The 24,437-nt window shown below is 53.4% G+C and overlaps 1 protein-coding gene across 2 annotated transcripts in view; it reads right to left on the bottom strand.

Moving 5' to 3' along the window:
• Positions 1-23,319: 23,319 nt before the first annotated feature.
• cdh11 (cadherin 11, type 2, OB-cadherin (osteoblast)) overlaps positions 23,320-24,437 on the bottom strand; it is a 77,593-nt gene continuing 76,475 nt past the window's right edge. For both annotated transcript variants that reach the window (XM_030106436.1, XM_030106435.1), the window contains exon 16: positions 23,320-24,052. In XM_030106436.1, coding sequence (XP_029962296.1) covers positions 23,687-24,052 — 366 coding nt within the window. In that variant the 3' untranslated portion in view covers positions 23,320-23,686. The remainder of the gene's footprint in view (positions 24,053-24,437) is intronic.

The raw sequence follows: 24,437 nt of genomic DNA, 5'->3' as shown, positions 1-24,437 counted from the left end.
CTATGCCAAGTCATGGCGCACTCACCGGTAAGTAAAGCCCCAAACATTCTTCTCCACCGTTCTGCAACGACGCTCCGTCCTTCTACGCTGCACTGAACCAGGGTCAGTGCACGCGTACATGTACACGCAGGGGACAGGTCGAACAGCGAAGGGATTTGATTGGTTTAAAAGAAGGTGTCCCCTCAAGACTATTGGTTGCTGTTTGTCCCGTTTTCCTCCTGCTGTAGATAGCGGATATTTTCCAAACTACTTTAAAAACACGCCATGAATTGCTTCCCATCGGGTCATAAAGATCATTTTAACCAGTATTTAAAAAAATGTGTCTCATTCAAATCACCAACCCTAGCTTTAAGTTCTCACCTGTCGGTTCGGTCGATTACTGAGCATCACGCTGTTTTATCAGCAGAAGACGCTGCTGGACTGGACTCGGTTTCCTTCCACTGTCTGTAAAATCACAGTTTCAAGAGGCTTTAAATAAAGAGCTGCCCCAGTGTCACGGACAAACCTTCATTTTGACCACATTTCACTTTCAGAGCAACAAAGAAACGTCTCGAGAAGAGAACAGCGTCAAACACCTCCAGACCCGAGGGTCTTTTCTGACGAGGGAGTTCTGGATCTCCCGGCGGCCTCCAGTGCCCCCGCTGTGATGAATGAACAGTTTAAATGACGCTCATTAACGGCAGCTCGGAGTGAGGGTGGGGGTGATTATCAGGAAATAGACTCCTCCCACAAGCAGCAGGAACATCAGGAACCCAGGAGATAAACTCCTCCCACAAGCAGCCGGAACATCCGGAGATAGACTCCTCCCACAAGCAGCCGGAACATCCGGAGATAGACTCCTCCCACAAGCAGCCGGAACATCAGGAACCCAGGAGATAGACTCCTCCCACAAGCAGCCGGAACATCAGGAACCCAAGAGATAAACTCCTCCCACAAGCAGCCGGAACATCTGGAAATAGACTCCTCCCACAAGCAGCCGGAACATCAGGAGATAGACTCCTCCCACAAGCAGCCGGAACATCAGGAACCCAGGAGATAGACTCCTCCCACGAGCCTCGGGGGTCAGTTTGATGCTGAGTGATGGCGTCACTGTGCCTGCTGGTCAAAGTGTGATCCGCTGTGTTTAGCTTCCTGCCGCTAATGCTAGCTCCACATTCCGTTGACTCCAGACCAGTTCCGGGCTTAACGGCCACTAAAGGAACATGTGGCTCGCTCGCCACGGCGTCCTGAAATCAGTCTCGGCTCGGCGAGCGTTGTCACGGCGCCTTGTTTCATGAGCGGCGTGTCTTCGTTTGCAGCTTGTTGTTGACGTTGTGGCGGCTTGTTATTGGCGGTGTTACGGCTTTGTGGTGGCGTGGCGGCGTTGCAGCGGCGTTGTGACGTGACATTACCGTGGGAGCGGCTCTCTCTCTCTCTCTCTCTCTCTCTCTCTCTCTCTCTCTCTCTCTCAGGGCAGCAGTCTGATAATCTGCTCTTCACTGATGACGGGCAGACAGCGGGGCGGAGGAGGAGAAATAATAACCCCTCCACCTCCACCTCCACCTCCACCCCTCCCTTCTCCTCTTCTCCTCTCCTCGGCGATGCCCCCCCCCCCCCGCCCCTCCTCCCCCCTTCAGGCAGAAACAGGCTGATACTTTACACAGAAGTGATTTCAAACTTTTAAACGGTTTCTCTGTGACTTGTATATCCTCTAATTGTTATTCATAGCTCTGTCAGGGGAGGAGGGGGGAGGAGGGGAGGAGGGGGTGGAGGACGGACGATGGAGGAGAGAGGGGAAGATAGGAGGCAAGGGAAGGAGGAGGAGGGCAGACGGGATGAAATAGAGGAGAAAATGAGAGGAGAAGGAATGAAAACGACTGATCTCAGATAGAGAGAGGAAGGTTAGGAAAAGAGAAGGAGGGAGGACGTCTGGACAGGAGACGAGACAATTAGAGGGATGACCATGTGACCCCCCCCCCCCCCCATGGAAGCTTTAATTCCCCTTTAATTCCAAATAAAATATAATTCAGCCTTAAAACGACCTTGAAAACATGACGTGTGTTTGTATCCAGTTCCACACTTGGACCAGAGTCTTCCAGAAAGACGTCTCGATGCCGACTGTCTCCTGGTCTCGGTATCGGAGCATCCTGCGTCTGGACGTTCAGGTCTTGGAGGCCGTCGTGCGTCCAGCAGGTCACTTCTTATTCTGCAGGATCAGTTTTTATATGAGACACAGCAGGTGAACCTTTATGAATAAATAACCTGAACCGTTCCTCAGAGAGCTGGTGGACGGATGGAGACGGATGGAGACGGATGGAGACGGTTTCCACCGCGTTGTGGACATTTAAGCCTTTCATTCGTGACTCGGCGGGGAAGTGGTGTTCTTACTTTGTGGAGAACGCATCGTTATGTTGGTACATTATAACCTGAGTCTCCGTCATCGGGCAGAACTCCGTGGAGTTGAAGAGGTGGAGAGGTTTCTCTCGGCTCCATGGACCAAAGGTAATCTGATCAAATGTCAACACTTCAATCTGATCATGTGTGAACCATCCGGCTGGCGTCAGCAACACTTTCAAACACCGTCAGCCAGGCTGAGCGGCGTTCCGGCAGGTCGATGTTGAAAACGAGACTCACCTGCAGCTTTAAATAAAAATACAAAAAGGCACATCTGAAGAGTTAGTTTTTAGTAAAGCAGAGGCTGCAGAACTGATGTTCTCTTCAGCGCTGTTGTCTTCTCGGTTAGCAAAACTGTCACGTAAATACAGCAATGTCAAGACCTTGGAAAACTTCAGTATGCTTTATAAAAACTGAACAAAACTGTTGCTCCTGTATTTTGTGTTTTTACAAAGTTCTGACTTTAGTAGAGTGCAATGCCTCTTCTCTGTGGCTCCGGTTAGCATGTTCCTCTAACGGCTCCCGTTAGCATGTTCCTCTAACGGCTCCCGTTAGCATGTTCCTCTAACGGCTCCGGTTAGCATGTTCCTCTAACGGCTCCCGTTAGCATGTTCCTCTAACGGCTCCCGTTAGCATGTTCCTCTAACGGCTCCGGTTAGCATGTTCCTCTAACGGCTCCGGTTAGCATGTTCCTCTAACGGCTCCCGTTAGCATGTTCCTCTAACGGCTCCCGTTAGCATGTTCCTCTAACGGCTCCGGTTAGCATGTTCCTCTAACGGCTCCCGTTAGCATGTTCCTCTAACGGCTCCCGTTAGCATGTTCCTCTAACGGCTCCGGTTAGCATGTTCCTCTAACGGCTCCCGTTAGCATGTTCCTCTAACGGCTCCGGTTAGCATGTTCCTCTAACGGCTCCCGTTAGCATGTTCCTCTAACGGCTCCCGTTAGCATGTTCCTCTAACGGCTCCGGTTAGCATGTTCCTCTAACGGCTCCTGTTAGCATGTTCCTCTAACGGCTCCTGTTAGCATGTTCCTCTAACGGCTCCGGTTAGCATGTTCCTCTAACGGCTCCGGTTAGCATGTTCCTCTAACGGCTCCCGTTAGCATGTTCCTCTAACGGCTCCGGTTAGCATGTTCCTCTAACGGCTCCCGTTAGCATGTTCCTCTAACGGCTCCCGTCAGCATCTTCTCTAACGGCTCCGGTTAGCATGGTGTGGCATGTGGGGGGGGGCAGCAGAATAATTCCAACCTCTGCTCGTCTCTTTCTGAACTCTATGCCACAAATGTCACAGTGCAAAGCATGATGGGATTGGTCCTCTGATAGGAAGCTACTTCCCCGCCTCTGATGCTGCTCTTTCATCTACGTTTCGACGCCTTGAAATACCAGACCACCCCTCGATTTGCACGATCAGACGACACCAAACAGTTTCCTTTGGATTATTGATCAATTGACTGAGTTTGGGGAAATCTCCCATGATGCCTCAGTTCCTTCAACACGACCATGACGATTTGGAACATATTGAGGTTTTTTGACCGCCACATCAACATTTCTCAATGTCCGTTAATCTTCATCCTGCTGAGTTCAAACAGTCGTTCCGAGAAGAGTTTTCTTCTTTTCTTGGGTTTTCTGATGGTTTAATCAAAAGTGGTTCCTCTAAGTCAACATATCCGGATTACTTCATTGACAAAAATGGTGGAAATCACAACATGATTAATACAGTAAACAGCTTCAATAACTTTTCTGTAAATGCTGGCCCTGAGTTGGCCGCCACAATTTCAAATCATGGAACGAATGAACTAAACCTTGTTAAGAACAATCCATCGTCACGGTTTCTCTTGGCAACAGATGAGCAGGAGGTTATAGATACAGTACTGAAATGTAAAAAGAAGTTCTCTACTGACTATCACAATATTGACGTGTTCTTAGTTAAAAACATAATTTTCAATATTGCAAAACCGTTCACATATATTTGTAACTAATAATTTCAGTCTGGCCGTTTCCCAAACACAATGAAAATCGCAAAAGTAATTCCGGTATTCAAAAATGGTAACAAAGACTGGTTCACAAATTATAGACCGATTTCACTATTGCCACAATTTTCTAAAATTCTTGAAAAACTCTTTGACTCTCGACTTGATAAGTTCCTAGAGAAACATAACATAATAAATGATGCTCAGTATGGTTTTAGAGCCATGAACCACCTCAATGGCTCTAATGGAAGCCACTGAAGAAATTACTACTGCACTGGATCAGAAAAAAATTGCAGTTGGTGTCTTCATTGATCTCAAAAAAGCATTTGACACAATCAATCACTTCATCTTAGTAGATAAACTGGAAAAATACGGGATTGGAGGTGTAGCTGGGGACTGGATCAAAAGCTATTTGACAGGAAGGGTGCAGTTTGTAAAAATGGGGAAGCATGTATCCGAGCAACTTGGCATTGTTTGTGGTGTCCCCCAGGGGTCCGTCTTAGGGCCGAAACTATTTAATGTGTATATCAATTATATTTTTAATGTATCTCAATCCCTGAAACTCATTCTTTTTGCGGATGACACAACCATATTCTATAGCAGTAATGATTACAATGAGCTTGTAAAACTGTGAACATGGAACTCAATAAAATAAAAAACTGGATGGACATAAATAAACTGTCTCTAAATATAAGTAAAACTAAAGTAATGATGTTTGCAGAAATGACTTTGTTTTAGAATTACCAAATAGTTATTGAAGGTACTAAAATTGAAAATGTTTGTGAGAATACATTTTTAGGTATTGTAATTGATAATAAATTGTCTTGGAAAGCACATATTAAACATATAAAAACAAAAATATCCAAAAGCCTCTATATTACAAAGTAAAACAATGCCTTGATGCACATGCCGTCCGTACTCTGTACTGTACGCTGGTACTCCCATACCTCACGTATTGTGTGGAGGTGTGGGGGAACACTTACCAGTGCACAATAAATCCCCTCGTCATACTGCAGAAACGAGCTGTGTGGATCATACACAAGGTTAGTTTTCTAGAACATACTCACAATCTTTTTATTCTAAGTTATTAAAATTCAATGATCTTGTGAAATATAACACATTAATTATTCTGCACAAAGCATTTAATAAAACATTGCCAAATAATATACAGCAGTTTTTCAAATTAAAAGAGACAGTTCATAATTTAAGAGGGTATGGAAATTTCAAAATACCAAAAACAAAATCTACCCGTAAAGGTTTTTGTGTATCGGTATGTGGGGTTAAGCTGTGGAACAACCTGGACACTCAACACAAGCAATGCCAAAATGTTCATAGATTCAAACTGCAATATAAACGCACAGTTTGGTCGCAGTATATAGAATATGGGTCTTGAATTCACATTAACATTACTGAGTGTGTTTTGTTATGTCTTTAATAATCCTGGTATACTGTTCATTTCCATTGTTGGAATACTTGTATACAAGTCTGTATATGTTATCGGTTATCAATGGTAACGCCACCTTGTTTCAAATGTTTTGTTATGTAGATCCAAATGAATGAATCATTAGTTTCCGTGTGTACATGCAACTACGGAAGTGAGAATTTTTTTGTGATTATATTATATTCAGGATAATTGTGGGTGGGATTAAATAAGTTTTCTTCTTCCCACTCCCTTTCAGGCGTCATGAAACCTTCTGTTATTCAGTGATTTGTCACATTGTTTGTTTGTGTTCATATGTTTCCTCTCCTTTACCCTGTGCATTATTGTACAGCAATTGCCTGAAATGAACGAATCAATGAAAATGATCATCGACGGCAGGAAGCAGCTGATCTTTCCTTGTTGGATCATCTGGATTCCGTCTGGAGCGTCTTTGATGAATCACTTCCAAGCGTCTTGGCTGCAGCGCAGTCCGCCTCCCGGGCCTGAAGCCTCCCGAGGCGTCGCCCACTTCCCGCTGCTCCTGATCGTCTTTTCTTAGCCGTGAAGAGAAACGCAGGTAAGCAGGACGTGGCGCTTTACGGCTCCACTCGGTCCAAACGGAGCCGATCTTACAAGAGCCGGGTTCTGCTCGGGAAGGTAAAACAGTCCGAACGGCGCCGGTAATAAAGGAGCGGCGTGAAGAACATCGATCGATCAGTTTTATTAAAAGGAGAAAAACCATCGTTCTGAAAACAGCTCTGATCTCGTTAAAGCAGAAACTCCCGCTCAGGCAGCTCAGCTGGATTCCCAGAGCGAGCCGGAAAGTTCCTTCCTGCAAAGTTTCACAATAAAAGGTTCAGTTGTGGCGAGTTCAAAGGTCGCCTGATCGATCTGTCATGTTAAGTCAGACGGACTGGAAACGATGTTCTGACGGAAAATGAGGAGGAGAAAGACGGTTCGACGCCAGAAGCTTCGCCAGCAGAGACATTTGGAACAAATCTGTCCAATTAGTCTTCAGTGTCGGACAAGTTACTTTAAAAAAGTAGTTATAGTTACTAGTTACTTCTTCAGAAAAGCAACAGTATCTGATTCGAACAAATTACTGGATAGAGTAACTATCGCATCAGTTTAAAAAAATGCTTGAATATGTCTGAGAATTTGGATTCCCCTTTAAATTGCAAACAGGAAACTCTACATTATTCCAAATGATTCCAGTGTTGCTGTGATGTGAGCTCAGCTGATTTGCGGCTGTAGAGAACATTTCTGCTTCTGCTGACGTCCATCGACAGACGGACGTCAGCAGATTTCTGTGCTTCCATTTCAAAGCAGCCTTTGAATGATGGGGAGTAAAATCAGACATTATTAAATGTTTTCAGGGTTTCTAAAAACAACTTTCACATTCTGAACACATTTCAACACACTGCAGTAACAACCGGATCATTTTTGTCGGTAGAACCAGGACCCAGTTTTCACAGGACGGCTTTAAATCGGAACCTGACAGAACATTCCACGTTTTTAAGAACTCAGCATCTGGAAATGTTAAAGTGTGTGACTGCAAGAACGAGGATTCCAGAGTTATTGATTCGCCGTGTCCTGGCCTGACTGAAGCCCCGCCCCCTGTCTGGAGCCCGTCCAGTGGAAGCAGCTCCAGGTCCGGTTCCGGTCCGGGTTCCACGCCGTCCTGTCGGCGTTGAGCTCTGCAGTGTCCCCGGTTCACCACCAGACTCCGTAAATCATCCCACCATCTGGATGAAGGATTGGAATTACCGGCGTGCATCAGCAAAACCAAATTACCCCCCCCTCCCCCACACACACACACACACACACACACACACACACACCCCTGTCTGAAGACAGGGGGCCTTCAGCCCGGTCCTGGTGAACTCGGAGTCATGGAGTCTGATCCGCCGAGTCGGTGGAGCTGGACTCAGATTGAAGAGCAGCGGCTGAAGCTGCGTCCGGCTAACGGCGCCGTTAGCTAGCCCCCCCCACTGCCCCCCCCCCCCCGGCCCTGCGGCTGGCGGCTGGCTGGGTGTCGCCCGGTTCTTTAATCTCTTTAGGCTCTAATTGTGAGTAATGACGCTGCTGGCTGCTGTGGCGTGAAGCTCCGCCAGCCCCTCTGTGCCCAGGCTGCACATCCAACCCATCTGTGAGCCGCACACACACACACACACACACACACACACACACACACACACACACACTCACACTCTGATGTGCTCCCGTGCCTCCTGGGGACCTGCATCGACTCGCTGTCCGCTCATTGGACCTTGTGTAACCTCACACCAGCCGGCGGCGACCGGAGAGCCGGCCTGACCCCCGGTGACCTCTGCAGGACGCGGTTTGACCCCCGCGGTGCTGAAACATGGCAGCGGTCCACAGGCTCTTCAGAATAAACGTCCAGGATGTTGGTCGAGTTTTGTTCCCTGCTGTTGGAGCTCGGCTCCCCCGGAAGAAGCTTTCAACTTAAACATGAAAGTTACAAAATAATATTTGAAAATGATAATAAAAAGTATTTTTCACATTTATATTTGAACAAGGTCGATTCCTTCATTTGAAAGAGCACAATAAGAACAGTTCTGAGCACAGGGCTTCATGCCAGCTGGATAGCCACACTTGGAATTGAAGAGTTTTTGAAGTCCTGCTGTCTTCAGCTGCTGAGTGGAACAGATCCCAGGTTCAGCCGGACCTCAGTGGATCCACCTCAGTTCACCACCCGGGACTCTGGACCCGGTCCAGAACCCTCAGAATCTTCCTGGTTCACACAGAGTCCACTAGGAAAAGGAAAAACCTCCATCGTCACCCGCCATGGTCTTCCACACGAGTGTGTGTGCGTGCGTGCGTGCGTGCGTGCGTGCGTGCGTGTGTGTGTGTGTGTGTGTGTGTGTGTGTGTGTGTGTGTGCGTGTGTGTGTGTGTGTGTGTGTGTTGCTCTGGTTGTTTCATTCTGCTGCTGATCAATAGCTCTGGGTTCAGACCGGGTCTCAGGCCGGTCGATGCTCCAGTTGTTCCAGTGGATCACAGCTCCGGTCGTTGATCCGTTCAGATCCTCTCTGTCGGATCAGGGCAGCTCAGATCTCCACTTCACCTCAGAGAACCTGACAATCTTCACACTGCTTGATGATTTTTTTCAGTCAAACCACAGATCAGTCAGATGGTTCCAGGTTATCTTATAATCGGGTTTTAGACAGATGCCAAATCACAAACGTCCACATTTCATCAAGTATAGAGGTGAAGATCCCTTCACTGCAATGAAAACACCAGAGAATCGAACCAGGGTCCTGCGCCTGAGGCCAGCGGACTAAAGCCATCCACCATTCCACGTCCCTGTGTGTGTGTGTGTGTGTGTGTGTGTGTGTGTGTGTGTGTGTGTGTGTGTGTGTGTGTGTGTGTGTGTGTGTGTGTGTGTGTGTGTGTGTGTGTGTGTGTGTGTGTGTGTGTGTGGTTTTGATTGCTTGAAGAAACTCGTTGCGATAAAGTGAGAAGAGCCGAGTCGATTTATTTCGTCCCCTGAACCTCCTGAAGGCTGCGATCAGGAGGAACGTCCATATTTCTGTCTGTATTGATTCAGAGCGGCGTCCGCGGCGCCTGCAGCCTGCTCCTCTCTCTCACTGCGCCGCCGCCGCCGCCCGGCCCGCCTGGGCGGGGACGTCTGTGGACGCGCTGGCTGGGACAGCTCTGGGTGTCGTCTCATCACAACAGCAGATTCTGGAGCATTCCTCCTCTTTGATTCCCGCCGGCGTCGGAGAATGTGGATGCATCCTGGGAACGCGGGTTGGAGTGTGTCGTGTTCTGATGGGATTGATGATCCGACCTGGTTATTCATGACACTTTGACCCCGGTCAGGCGAACGCCCCCCGGTCGGCCCCCGGTCGGCCCCCGGTCGGCCCCGGTCGGCCCCCGGTCGGCCCCGGTCGGCCCCCGGTCGGCCCCCGGTCGGCCCCCGGTTGTTCCCCGGTCGGCCCCGGTCGGCCCCCGGTTGTTCCCCGGTCGGCCCCCGGTCGCCCCCGGTCGGCCCCCGGTCGGCCCCGGTCGGCCCCCGGTCGGCCCCCGGTTGTTCCCCGGTCGGCCCCGGTCGGCCCCCGGTCGGCCCCCGGTCGGCCCCGGTCGGCCCCCGGTCGGCCCCGGTCGGCCCCCGGTCGGCCCCCGGTCGGCCCCCGGTCGGCCCCGGTCGGCCCCCGGTCGGCCCCGGTCGGCCCCCGGTCGGCCCCCGGTCGGCCCCCGGTCTCCCCCGGTCGGCCCCCGGTCTCCCCCGGTCGGCCCCCGGTCGCCCCCGGTCGGCCCCCGGTCGGCCCGCGGTCGGCCCCCGGTCTCCCCCGGTCGGCCCCCGGTCTCCCCCGGTTGTTCCCCCGGTCGGCCCCCGGTCGGCCCCCGGTCGGCCCCCGGTCGCCCCCGGTCGGCCCCCGGTCGGCCCCGGTCGGCCCCCGGTCGGCCCCCGGTCGGCCCCCGGTCTCCTCCTGATGAGGACAGACCACAGGGAGAAGCTGCAGAAAGTTTGGCCGATGTGGCTTTTATCTCCGTCTGGACCCGGTGGCGCTCTGGCAGAGCGGCGTGGACGATCAGAGAGGGAGAGAGAGAGAGAGAGAGAGAGAGAGAGAGAGCGACAGAGAGATGATTATGGAAATGAGCCAGCTCTCTTTCTGAAAGATTAAACAGGCCACTGATTGCTTTTACATAACCTCCATTCAGGGGCTGGCATTCCCCCCCCACCCCCCCACCCTGCCACCCCCCCCCCCACCCCCCCACCCTGCCACCCCCCCCCCCACCCCCCCACCCTGCCACCCCACCCCCCCCACCCCCCCCACCCTGCCCCCCACCCTGCCCCCCCAGCTTTGTGTCCATCTCTGCGGTGTTGGCTTGACCTCTGACTGACCTCTCTGTATTCACACACCAAAGTCCTGTTTACACGGCTTTAAGTGAGAATAGAAACTTTCCGAAGCGTTCTATTGGGGGGGGGGGTCAGTTTACAGCAGCGCCCCCCAAACCGCTTTTTAACAACACCGCTCCTCTGCCGACCTGCAGCACGCCGTTTAAAAACGCCTCAACTGGGCTGAATACGGACAGAACCGCAGGCGGAACTGAAGGGTTTTTCAAAATAAAACCCAGTTTCGGCTCGGGTAAATTCAAACGTGCTCTTTCAAAATAAATGATTTGATTGTCTCTTTGCTCCGGTACTGAATGATCCATGGACCGCTGTTGGACGCATGCTACAGGCATTCGCGTCCTCGTTAGCCTCTAGGCACCGCTTGCTGAGGACCGTCCAAACGGGCTCCGTCCAGATGAGTCCCGTCCACCGATCTGCGTCTCATCGGGCTTCGTCTCAGCGGGAGTGAACCCAGCGGGGAAGCTAGCGCTCTGTCGACGTGGCGGTTGCCATGGAGACCGTCCACTTCTTGACGTGGACGCCATTGAACCACGGAGCTGAAAGGTGATCGCAGGTCGGTCTGTTCAGACATGGATCTAGAAAACGCTTCAAACAGCAGAACCTGAACGGGCCCGAAGACAGGGAACACCTGGCGACCCCCACGTCCCCACGTCCCCACACCCCCACGTCCCCATGTCCCCACGTCCCCACACCCCCACGTCCCACACCCCCATGTCCCCACGTCCCCACACTCCCACGTCCCCACACCCCCATGTCCCCACGTCCCCACACTCCCACGTCCCCACGTCCCCATGTCCCCACGTCCCCACACCCCCACGTCCCCACGTCCCCATGTCCCCATGTCCCCACGTCCCCACGTCCCCACACCCCACGTCCCCACACCCCCACGTCCCCACACCCCCACACCCCCACGTCCCCACGTCCCCACGTCCCCACATCCCCACACCCCCACGTCCCCACGTCCCCACGTCCCCACATCCCCACACCCCCACGTCCCCACGTCCCCACGTCCCCACGTCCCCACACCCCCACACCCCCACGTCCCCACACCCCACGTCCCCACATCCCCACACCCCCACGTCCCCACGTCCCCACACCCCCACGTCCCCACGTCCCCATGTCCCCACGTCCCCACACCCCCACGTCCCCACACCCCCACACCCCCACGTCCCCACACCCCACGTCCCCACATCCCCACACCCCCACATCCCCATGTCCCCACATCCCATGTCCCCATGTCCCCACGTCCCCACACCCCCACGTCCCCATGTCCCCACGTCCCCACACCCCCACGTCCCCACACCCCCACACCCCCACGTCCCCACATCCCCACACCCCCACATCCCCATGTCCCCACATCCCATGTCCCCATGTCCCCACGTCCCCACACCCCCACGTCCCCACACCCCCACATCCCCACACCCCCACGTCCTCATGTCCCCATGTCCCCACGTCCCCATGTCCCCACACCACACGTCCCCATGTCCCCACGTCCCCACGTCCCCACACCCCCACGTCCCCACGTCCCCACGTCCCCACACCCCACGTCCCCACGTCCCCACACCCCCACACCCCCACGTCCCCACACCCCACGTCCCCACATCCCCACATCCCATGTCCCCATGTCCCCACGTCCCCACACCCCCACGTCCCCACACCCCCACGTCCTCACACCCCACGTCCCCACATCCCCACACCCCCACATCCCCATGTCCCCACATCCCATGTCCCCATGTCCCCACGTCCCCACACCCCCACATCCCCACACCCCCACGTCCTCATGTCCCCACATCCCACGTCCCCATGTCCCCACGTCCCCACACCCCCACACCCCCACGTCCCCACGTCCCCACATCCCATGTCCCCATGTCCCCACGTCCCCACACCCCCACGTCCCCACACCCCACGTCCCCACATCCCCACACCCCCATGTCCCCACATCCCATGTCCCCATGTCCCCACGTCCCCACACCCCCACGTCCCCATGTCCCCACATCCCATGTCCCCATGTCCCCACGTCCCCACACCCCCACACCCCCACGTCCCCACGTCCCCACACCCCCACGTCCCCACACCCCCACACCCCCACGTCCCCACACCCCACGTCCCCACATCCCCACACCCCCATGTCCCCACATCCCATGTCCCCATGTCCCCACGTCCCCACACCCCCACGTCCCCATGTCCCCACGTCCCCACACCCCCACGTCCCCACACCCCCACACCCCCACGTCCCCACACCCCACGTCCCCACATCCCCACACCCCCACATCCCCATGTCCCCACATCCCATGTCCCCATGTCCCCACGTCCCCACACCCCCACGTCCCCACACCCCCACATCCCCACACCCCCACGTCCTCATGTCCCCACACCCCACGTCCCCATGTCCCCATGTCCCCACGTCCCCATGTCCCCACACCCCACGTCCCCATGTCCCCACGTCCCCACGTCCCCACACCCCCACGTCCCCACGTCCCCACACCCCACGTCCCCACGTCCCCACACCCCACCCCCCCACGTCCCCACACCCCACGTCCCCACATCCCCACATCCCATGTCCCCATGTCCCCACGTCCCCACACCCCCACGTCCCCACACCCCCACGTCCTCACACCCCACGTCCCCACATCCCCACACCCCCACATCCCCATGTCCCCACATCCCATGTCCCCATGTCCCCACGTCCCCACACCCCCACATCCCCACACCCCCACGTCCTCATGTCCCCACATCCCACGTCCCCATGTCCCCACGTCCCCACACCCCCACGTCCCCATGTCCCCACACCCCACGTCCCCATGTCCCCACGTCCCCACACCCCCACGTCCCCATGTCCCCACACCCCACGTCCCCATGTCCCCACGTCCCCACACCCCCACGTCCCCATGTCCCCACATCCCACGTCCCCACACCCCCACACCCCCACGTCCCCACACCCCCACGTCCCCATGTCCCCACACCCCCACGTCCCCACACCCCACGTCCCCACATCCCCACACCCCCACGTCCCCATGTCCCCACATCCCATGTCCCCATGTCCCCACGTCCCCACGTCCCCACACCCCCACGTCCCCATGTCCCCACATCCCATGTCCCCATGTCCCCATGTCCCCACGTCCCCACACCCCCACATCCCCACACCCCCACGTCCCCACGTCCCCATGTCCCCACATCCCACTTCCCCACACCCCCACGTCCCCACGTCCCCATGTCCCCACACCCCCACACCCCCACGTCCCCACGTCCCCACACCCCCACGTCCCCACGTCCCCACGTCCGTACGTCCCTACAGCGTCGTGCCATTTCAAATCCAGGGTGCGCTGGTACTGAGCAGACTGTTGGGTGGTTTCCTGGCGAGTGACGGAGGACGGACGCGTTGAGCCCTCCACCTGGAAATCCTCCTGCTGCTCTCAGCAGACCTCGGTTTGTCTTTCTGCCACAAACAAGCTCCGCGCTCCATATTGCGCTATTTGAAGAGAGACGTTTTTCAGAATTATTTCCGCCACTGAGTCTTTGAGCAGCGGCTCGTCCACACATTAGTCTGGGACTCATGTAATCCTCCCCAGAACCGAACCCGGACTCCGACACAGAGCCGTCCAGCTGGCGGCTTCAAACGCTGATAAGCTTTTAACTCCTCTAATTGCCGGCACAGCCTTCGCTCTTCCTGAAGCTGCAGGCGGAGGGCCCGGTGGGACCGCGGTGGGACTCCGGTTCGTCCCCGGTTCGTCCCCGGTTTGTCCCCGGTTTGTCCCCGTTTGTCCCCGTTTCGTCCCCCGTTTCCCCGGGACGTGCAGCAGGTGCGACGGAGCCGCCGCCGCCGCCGCCGGGCCGCAGTGTGCTGCTGTGTTCATCCTGCTGGAGAGAGAGCGTGTTCCACTCGGGGGCGTGGCCGGCTGTGGCGACACACACCTTTCACACACTCCTCTGTGGCTTTTTAACCAGATCAATCAGTTTGGATGGAAATCCATCCAGTTGACCGTTCTCCAGGTCGTCAGCTGTTAGACTGAGTTTGCATGATATCAGTGGCTACAGCGGCAGGATGCTTATTGCTCTGGTGGTAGTTGATCTCTCAGGTTCTGTTTCCACGACAACGGCGCTCGTAGCAGCTGAAATTCCAACGTTTTGAGAAAAGCTCTCCAGGTGGAACGAGGATGAAAACAGCACTTTCTGAAGATGCTCGCAGCCCCGTCACATTGACGGCCAAAACTCTGGTCCTGATCCTGGTACTGCTTCTGGCCCAGGTCTTGGTCCTGCTCCAGTTCCTGCTGCAGGTCCTGGTCCTGATCCTGTGACCCACGGCCATAGTCAGCAGTAGTTCTGCTCAGTCAGTGGACTCTCAAAACAATGTTTTCCTCCAAAGTGAACTCCCAGCCCAGATTGTCCTGGTCCTGGTCCTCGTCCCAGCCCAGATTGTCCTGGTCCTGGTCCTCGTCCCAGCCCAGATTGTCCTGGTCCTGGTCCTCGTCCCAGCCCAGATTGTCCTGGTCCTGGTCCTTGTCCCAGCCCAGATTCTGGGCCTGGTCCCAGCCCAGATTCTCCTGGTCCTGGAGGTCCAGTGTCCTGCATGTTCTAGCTCGTTCTCAGGAGTGCACAGCCTCTTGTACAGCTGCAACTCCTGAATTTGGCACTGTTAGCACGCTAACAACCATTAGCATGCCTGCGTCCATTAGCACGCTAGCATTTATTAGCGACTCATCTACAGCCAGTTTCAAATTTACATTTATTACCACATAAACTCATGAAAGTCCCACTGAACACCGCTACTGATCCCCAGGTACCGGGTATCGGTTCCGTATCGGTCCAGACGTGAGCGGTACCGTCTCTGTCGGTGTATAAACGAGCATAACAGCACCAGTCACCAGGAATTAGCCATTCAGACAATTCTACGCCAGCAGATGATATGATCAGGAAGCTGCCGGTGAGCCGGCGCCTCCATTTTCCACGTGAACTCCGGTTCTGTCTGTGGTGCATTCAAGGACACCGGGGAAAACACGTTCCTCGTGCCTCTTAACCAACTTACAGACAAACTGGCAAACTGAATGAATAACTACATTACTGAGCGGCTGGCTGGCCGGTTAATTAACTTACTGTCTGTCTGTTAGTGGTGCACCCAAGGACATTCCTCCAGCTTATAGGCAAACTCTTTCACTCCGCCGTACACTTCTCTTCTCTCTGGAGTGATGGGAAGAATATTTCCCTGTTTACTCAAGTGCCACTTCATGATTAAAAACTAATCAGGCTGCAGACAGACTGGGATCCCCCCACACAGTGTCACAGAATGAACTGTAATTATCTGAAGAGGGGAGGGAGGAGGGAGGGGGTGGATGGAGAGAAGGGAAAGATTAAAGACGGAAAAACCAGAAGTTAAGTGGTCAAATGCCCGCAGAGAAAGTGAGATAAGACGGGATGGAGATACGGGAGGATACCTGGATTCAGTGTGAAGAGCTGGACGGCCAGGAAAAATCCAAATCTCCACTCCAGAAAAAGGAGTTATGGATGGAGGAATCCCCCTGATGGCCAGTAGGGGCGGCGCTGAGCAGCGTAGCTCATGTGACCAATGAAAGGATGAAAGAAGACAGAAGAACTTCCAAGAAGAGGAGCGTTTTTCTTAGATGCTAAGAAAGAGTTCAGCCAAAGGGAACGGAGTCGAACCGAATGTTCGACGCACAACCAATGAAAATCTGCGATCAGCTCCCACGACGACACTCTGGCCGTGACGCTCTCGTCACCTGCAGTCAGACGGATGTGTCTCAATCAAACAGACGTCTGATTTTAAATCTGCGAAAATGAAATGAAGAGTGAGGCGGACTGAGAAACCCGCTCCCCTCCAGCCCGGGACATAAACCTCCTTTAGTTGACCTCCGTCTGGCCAGAGGTCAGAGGTGAGATGTGCAGCAGTGTTTCAGAAGGATTTCCTTCAGTACATAAGGCCTGTCTGGCTAAATTGCTGAATCATTCTTTTTTTTGTTGCTGTTTTCTCTCAAAGTGCTCGGCGGCTCGAGGTCTTCCAGCACTGCGAGGAAACAAAGCCGGCGCCACAGACAGCGCTGCCGGTTCTTCAGCTCCAAACAGCAATTATTACTCCCAGAGGGAGAGATTTGTCACATAGTGGGTGTATTGCTTTTTCATTACTCTGGGAAAATGAAGTTCTTGTGATTCATTTATCAGAAGCAAAACATTTTCTTTTTCCTCCCACTTTCTGTGGAGAAGTGAGACTTATGAGAGGCGACGCCGCCAAAGCCGCCGAGGTACGGCGTCGCGTCAGGATCGTCCAGCGAGGCATCGGTCACAGAGCAGAGGGCGGCCGGGGTCGCGGGCCAGCATCCGGGAGGATTCAGCCGAGTCACCTGTAGCTCCAGGGCCAGCCTCTCTGTTAGCATCACGTCTCAGGTGTGTTGTTCCTGTTGAGTGTTTCCCAGCGCTGTGGTTAAACGGCCACCTTGTTTTCACTTCCGAGATAAAAGCACCGACGATTTTGTGAAAGAGCATCTGTGACGCCGGGCTCGCTCTGGCTCCGGTCCGGCTGCAGTCCGTCTCCGGTCCGGAATCACCGCGGCACTGTGATTCACACCGCCTGCAGTGCCTCTGCAGTCCGCTGGAGGAGGTTGCCAGATCTGTCGCTGTCCCCCGAAAACAATATGAACCCGTTTGGACCAAAGCCGGACCACAGCCGGACCGGAGCCAGACCGGAGCCGGACCACAGCCAGACTGGAGCCGGACCGAGCCGGACAGCAGCTGGACCAGAGCCGGACCGAGCCGGACCGGAGCTGGACCAGAGCCGGACCGTAGCCGGACTGGAGCCGGACCACAGCCGGACTGGAGTCGGACTGGAGCCAGACCGAGCCAGACCACAGCCGGACCGGAGCCGGACCGGAGTCGGACCACAGCCGGTGTGAGCCCGGCGTGAATTTTCCCACCACTATAATTTTGTTCTGCCAACAGTTCAATGACTTCGATGGTTCAGATGTTTGTTTCTTTTTTTGTTTGGTGACCCCTCAGGGTCACATTTCTGTCTTGTCAAGATCTCAGAGAACCAGAGAACCAGACAGTTCCCGATGTCGAGACTTCTGAGAGTCACTTAGACATGGTACAAATGATCAGCAGGGCTGTTCACTGGGTGCAGGATGTTGTTGGACTTAGTTTGAATCATCGCTTTATTTATCAGGAGCCAATTACAGCTTAGTCATTTCAAGACACTTTTCCAGAGAAAACCCAACAGATCCGCATGAGCGAGAAGAGACTGAGGGACGGAAAGACTCTCTTTAAACACGAAGAACCCTGCAGAACCAGACTCAGAGGAGGAGAACCCTGCAGGACCAGACTCAGAGGAGCCTCTCCTCCTCCTCCTCCTCCTCCTCCTCTCCTCTTCCTCTCCTCTTCTCCTCCTCCTCCTCCTCTCCTCCTCCTCTCCTCCTCCTCCTCCTCCTCTCCTCCTCCTCCTCCTCCTCTCCTCCTCCTCCTCCTCCTCCTCTCCTCTTCCTCTCCTCTTCCTCTCCTCTCCTCCTCCTCCTCCTCCTCTCCTCCTCCTCCTCCTCCTCCTCTCCTCTTCCTCTCCTCCTCTCCTCCTCCTCCTCTCCTCCTCCTCCTCCTCCTCCTCCTCCTCCTCCTCCTCTCCTCCTCCTCCTCCTCCTCCTCTCCTCTTCCTCTCCTCCTCCTCCTCCTCCTCTCCTCCTCTCCTTCACCTTGACGTCATGCGGGATTCGTCGGGTCGTCTCAGGATACTGTCTCAGTTCGAGGACTTCCCGCGGTTGCGGAATCGATGCGTCCCTGATTTATTCGGGCGTTGCCGTCGGACATATTCTCTGAAACTTCAAACCAGATTCCTCCTCGCAAATAAGCGCGAGTCCTGAACTCATGAATCAAACATCCTGCTGCTCCCGTCGTGAAGCAGGTTGGCATTAAAATAGAAGTAAAGAGGACAAATGTCCAGCCGGCTATCTGCAGCGTCCTGCAGTGACCAATCGGCTGCCAGGCCTCCACGCGGGCTGCCAGGGCGCCGCCGGAGCTGCAGATGACTTCGCGGTGTGTGCTGGACGGCGTCGTAACGAGCTAATTTCCCTGCATCTCTCACACACTGGCTTCCTGTGGGGAGTTTCTCTTCTCTCTGTTTTTATCGGCGAGTGAAAAGATTTCGGTGTGTTGGGTTATCTAACACGCAGGACGCTCGCTCGCCCACACAGCCACTCGCTCGCTCTCTCTCTGCGTCCATTGATGAGATTTTTTGTGGCGCGGAATAGAGTCCGGCTCCCGGGGGACTGGTGGAGTTTAGGTATTTAAGGATTTAAATAATGAGGATAGGACACACTCAATCTCCTCACTGCAAGAAGACAGGGAGGAAGAGGAGGAAGAGGAGGAAGAGGAGGAAGAGCGTCTTCGTCTGCGACGACACCAACCGGCGAGCCGGGCCGCGGCCCTGAAGGCACCAGGAGAGATTCACGAGTCGCATCGTTTGTCAGTGGACGTACAACTTTTTAAAAACATCCTCAAACAATCACCGTGTACAAGGCTGTCGGTCGCCGCCTTTCACGGAAGTTGTTTTACCGCGTTTCCACGGAGACGCAGTCAGACCGAAAAGTTTCGTTTTCAGTGGCAGTGAGCACAGCTGTCGATAAACGGGCGTCCAAACCGCCGCCGAGGTTTTCACCTGAAGACACCGTCGTGTGAGCGAGGCGGGTTCTCATCGTCCGGACGCACAAAACCCCACAACGGTTTGAAACGAGGCCTTTTTCTGAGGTGGACTTCAGCCGTCTGAAGGTTGAGCTCACAAAGCAAACTGGAGTTTAATCTAGACTCATGTAATCCTGACTAGGTTAATCTGGACTCATCTAAGCCTGACCAGCAGAACCAATGTGAGACAGACACGTTTCTGGAGACGTAGGTTCAACTGAGCTCAATTCCGTGTGTGTGTGTGTGTGTTTGTGTGTGTGTGTGTGTGTGTGTGTGTGTGTGTGTGTGATGTGCCTGTAAGTGAAATCAGCCTCTATAAAATCGCTGGGAATGGAGACGGCTCGTCCTGCGAAGCGGCACATATGGCGTCTCAGCAGCCGGCTGCTCTCCTGACGGCTGCTTTAACTTCGGCGGTATCTGATTTCACGCTCAGACAAGATCGCGTTTGGCCGATTAGCTCCTGAGACGTTGATTTTCCTATCTCCAACCTGCCAAACACGATTATCTTTATGTACCAGGATCCATCTGTGTGTGAGAGGAAGACGCTGAGCGTCCTCCGCAGCCTGAGCGGGCGTCTGCTTCAGCTTCTGCTTCAGCTTCAGCTTCTGCTTCAGCTCTGCTTCAGCTTCTGCTTCAGCTTCAGCTTCAGCTTCAGCTTCTGCTTCAGCTTCAGCTTCAGCTTCAGCTTCTGCTTCTGCTTCTGCTTCAGCTTCAGCTTCAGCTTCAGCTTCTGCTTCAGCTTCTGCTTCTGCTTCTGCTTCTGCTTCTGCTTCTGCTTCTGCTTCTGCTTCTGCTTCAGCTTCTGCTTCTGCTTCTGCTTCAGCTTCTGTTTCAGCTTCTGCTTCAGCTTCTGCTTCAGCTTCTGTTTCAGCTTCAGCTTCAGCTTCAGCTCCGCCTTCAACTCCTCTGATGCTCTGTTTACATTTCAGGTGAAAACTGGGGATAGTTCCGTTTACGGCGATACAGGATCAGTACCCGGTACCTGAGAATCCACGGCTTCTGTGGTGATGAATATTCATTTGTAAGTGGCTGCAGATGGATGCTAGCATGCTAACAGGGGCTAGCGGTTGTAGACCTGAGGCTGGTCTCTCCTCAGCCTGGAGAAGAATCTGGTTCTGGACCACGGAATCTGCATCATATTTTGAAAAGTGGAGGCGTGATCTGGAACGTTTTCTCGCCCCGCTTGCTTTGTCGACATGCTAGCGACTGACGGCGTCACGCTGCATTCAGGTCCGGCTGGGAAAATCCCTGACTGTCCCGCTCCCTCACAGTCACCAGGATGCGTTCAGGTACCGTTTGACTTTACTGAATAGGTTCTCAGTAGTACCGACAGAATTCAGTCGTTACCGATAAAGGTACTGGATTCGGACCGTCCGCAGTGAAACACTTTGTTTTGAAGGCGTTGCCATGGAAGCGTGATGCTTCCCTGAAACCAGAACACTAACAACAACGTCCGCTGACGTGCCGCTGGCAGAACCGCTGTTCTTCAGGAACGTCTGCAGTTCGCCGGGAGGTTCGACGGCTTGAACTGGAGCCTCCTGCGGCCCGGTTTTGGTCCATGGGCCTTACATTTGGCAACCCCTGAACTTGAGTGATTATTTAGCGATGATGGACGTGGAGCCAGAGCAGGACGCCGTGGGCGGAGCCTCAGCATCCCTCACCCCGCCCGCAGCGGGGCTGGAGGCGGCGTCTCTCCCAGCAGGCCTTTCTTCTCCGGCGCCCCGCTCGCTCTCATCCGTTTCCCCGCCATTCTTCCTCCTCTTCCTTTGTGTTCTCTCGCGGTTTCTGGCTTTTCACACTGTATCACCGCTTTTGTTGTTGATCTAAAGTGCAGCCTGACCTTTTCCTGGTTTGGCTCCCTTTGGAGATGCTGAATGAACCGTGTGTGTGTGTGTGTGTGTGTGTGTGTGTGTGTGTGTGTGTGTACATTAAATTTATTAGAGGGGGAGAAAACACCCGGCCTCATTTCCTGAGCAGCTCCGCCGGTTTAACTTTCGTCCACATTTGCAGAAAACATGTTTGCGGCTTGAACTGAAGACGGTTTCCTCTCTGTCTGCAGCGTCTCCATGTGAGAGAAGCCGGTTTACTGTGTGGCTTCCAGAGCAAACCGAGGATTAGAAGAAACGAGCAAACAGAGAAGTACAGGAATGCATGACGTCAACAGAGCCAGAGTCAGGAGACGGTCTGCAGAACCAGACTTCTTCTGGAAGACCTGAAAACTGAACCGTTTCATCCGCAGCGAACACAAAGTTTACGCCGGAACACAGTTCAGGGTCGTTTTATAAAAAGAGCATTTATTTCAAAGTTTTTTGTATATTTTTTTCTTTTTTTTTCCGCTTCGGAGATTGAAGCACATAATAAAGCAACAGTACAATGTTCAGAAAATATAAGTGTGATGCTGTAACATTTTTTTTAATCTTCTTAACATGTTTTTGTCGTAATACTGGAATATTCTGCATGTATACTAAAATAAGAACTTTTAAAATTGTACAAATCGGTACCATAAAACTTGACAGAGAATAAAAAGGAGGCGTTCTCTCACTGCAACAAACACAGATTGCTAGATTTCCTCTGGAACAGGGAGAAAATATGAAGAAACGCCAAATAATGAGAGAAGGAAGAAAAGAAAACAGACGGAACAGAAAGTCGAGCTTGTTTTCACACAGGCAGAAACCAGAGCTGGAATTTAACTTTCAGCAGGAAACTTCTCGATGTTCTCCGAACGACGGAACTCGCCGTCTTCCTGCTGCGAAGAGTTAAATGTGGATCCGTTCCTGTGCAGCTGCAGCCGATGAAAGAACGATTCTTGTCATAATAATGAGAACAATAATAATAGAAAAACAACAATAATAACCATAATAATATAATAACATTAAAAAAGGTTGAAGGAGGAGCTGCGCTCTAAAAAAACAGACGTTCGGCTCTCGTTTCGCGTTCTTCTCCAATCCGCACGTTTTAATCGCAACACTGTTGATGCAACAGACGCCGCCGCCGCGGATCGCCGGGAAGAGATCGGAGGGAAAAAACACTCTTTTTAGCGGCGCTGGTGGAAAGCAGAACGTCCGGTTTTTAAGAGCGCCGGAGGCGCATGTTCTGCACGTCGCTCTGCACACCGAACAGGACAGGAGTTCGCTTTCAGAATATACTTTTCAAGTTACATAAAAACCAAAACAAACCAAAAAATGGAAGAGGAACAAAACAAACCAGTTGTGGAAAAAAAAAAACCAAAAAAAAAGACAGAGAATGCACTGCGTTGCAAGAGTGTCCATAAAGTTTAAGGCGATTTTTCGAGCTCACAGGTTTTTTACTCATCGTGATTGATCGTCGTTGGTGGACGCAAACCAGGAAGTGATCATTCATCGGACTCGGGATGGGAGGTGATCGCTAACGGGAGGGGGTGGGGGTGTGGGGGGGGGGGCGTCGGGTTCTTTTCACGTCTTCTTCTGCAGTGAAGAATGAAAACAAAGAATCATCCACAGTTTTGAACTTGAATCCATGTTGTCTCTTTTTGGGAGTAGAAAAAGTGTTTTTTTTTCACAGATTCTCAGTCCGTGTGTGTGTGTGTGTGTGTGTGTGTGTGCGTGCGTGTGTGTATGTGTGTGCACATGTGCGTAGCTACTCAAGCTAGCGGTCTCGGTCGGATCCTCTCGTTGTGTTTACCCCTGGAGTTGTTGTTTATTTATTATAAGGCCACCATACTGTGAAGATGCTGGGAGCGTCTTCACAGTATCAACAACCCGGAGTCGGTCACGCCGTCCAGACTTGGGGAAATTGATCCGTTTGTTTGACCTGTTTGACCCCACTGACGCAACTTCATGTCTCATTTAAAAAGCTTGAAACCCTCGACACACAGTTTTCCGTGGATCTGCGGTGTGTTTCTCTTCCCTCTGTCTTCGAGGGAGCGATTGAGGGAAATCTACCCACAACAGAGGATATGTGTGAATCCAGTCCACAAAAGTATCTAGAACCTCTAGTAAACTAAACAGTTTGCTAATAGCAAGTCGTTTTTGATCAAACAGCAACAACCTATCCATCGAACCACTTCCAGACAGACAAACTTGGTTACGTAACAAATGTCCCGGCCCTGCATTGCTTGAGTCTGTAGAAATCGAGGGAGGGAGGGAGGGAGGCGTCGGAAGGAAAGAAGAGATTTGGGAGCGTTTCAAGTCCAAGCATTCATTATGTGTCCATTAACAAATCATCCCGGCGGCGCCACCGGAAGCAGACCTGCTAATGTTCATCGACGAATTGGCATGAACTGATCAGTCGTTGGTAATAACAATCGGGAAGCTGGGAACGAATCCCCGTGGAATCGTCAGATCGGAGCTTGCGGAGGGTCCGGGTGGGGCGTCCTCTCACGTAGGACCGCCGTTAAGAGTCCTCGCCGTCGTCGGCGTCGGCGACGGAGCAGTCTTTGGTCCCGTACAAATCGGCCAGCTTCTTGAACCTGGGCCCCCAGCTCTGCAGATAGTCATAATCCAAGTCGGACTCCGTGGTGACCGACTCCAGCGAGCTCAGCGACCCGGCCAGCGACCCCCGGCCCTCGTAGCCGTAGATCTGAATGGAGTCGTAAGGGGGCGCCGTGGGGTCGCTGTCCGCCTCGGCGATCCGAGTCTTGATGAAGTCGTCCACGTCCACGCTGTTGGCCGCCGCGCGGCCCAGGCCGGGTCTCAGGGGATACTGGAGCTCCGGTTTGATGTCCTTCCTGGGCAGGAAGCCGTTTGCTCCATCCGGGTTCTGGAAGGTCACAGAGAGAGAGAGAGAGAGAGTGAGAGAGAGACAGAGAGAGAGAGAGAGAGAGAGAGAGAGAGAGAGAGAGAACCCTTCAATACCGTCAGAACAACTGCCAGGAGGTGGGATTGGGCCAAGAGTGAGGTTAGCATGTCGAGGCCCAGTCAGAGGAACCGGAAGTCAAACTGAACCAGGTTTTACTTCACAGAGAAGAGAGTCGGCGTAAACGGACTCCGTTGAGAGGAGCTCTGCCTTGTCTCTTGAAGTGTCGTATAAACTGATGCATCCCGAGTTTTAGCCTCGCTGTCGATCACCATCTGGGGGTGATGTTCAAATTGACCTCCGTGCGACGACCCCGCCCTCGCATGGCCCGATCTTGAACCCCCGCCGC

This window comes from Salarias fasciatus, chromosome 13 (genome assembly GCF_902148845.1).
Source record: "Salarias fasciatus chromosome 13, fSalaFa1.1, whole genome shotgun sequence".
NCBI lineage: Eukaryota > Metazoa > Chordata > Actinopteri > Blenniiformes > Blenniidae > Salarias > Salarias fasciatus.
The sequence above is the reverse complement of the archived record's forward strand: the minus strand, read 5'-3'. Positions and strand labels throughout refer to the sequence as shown.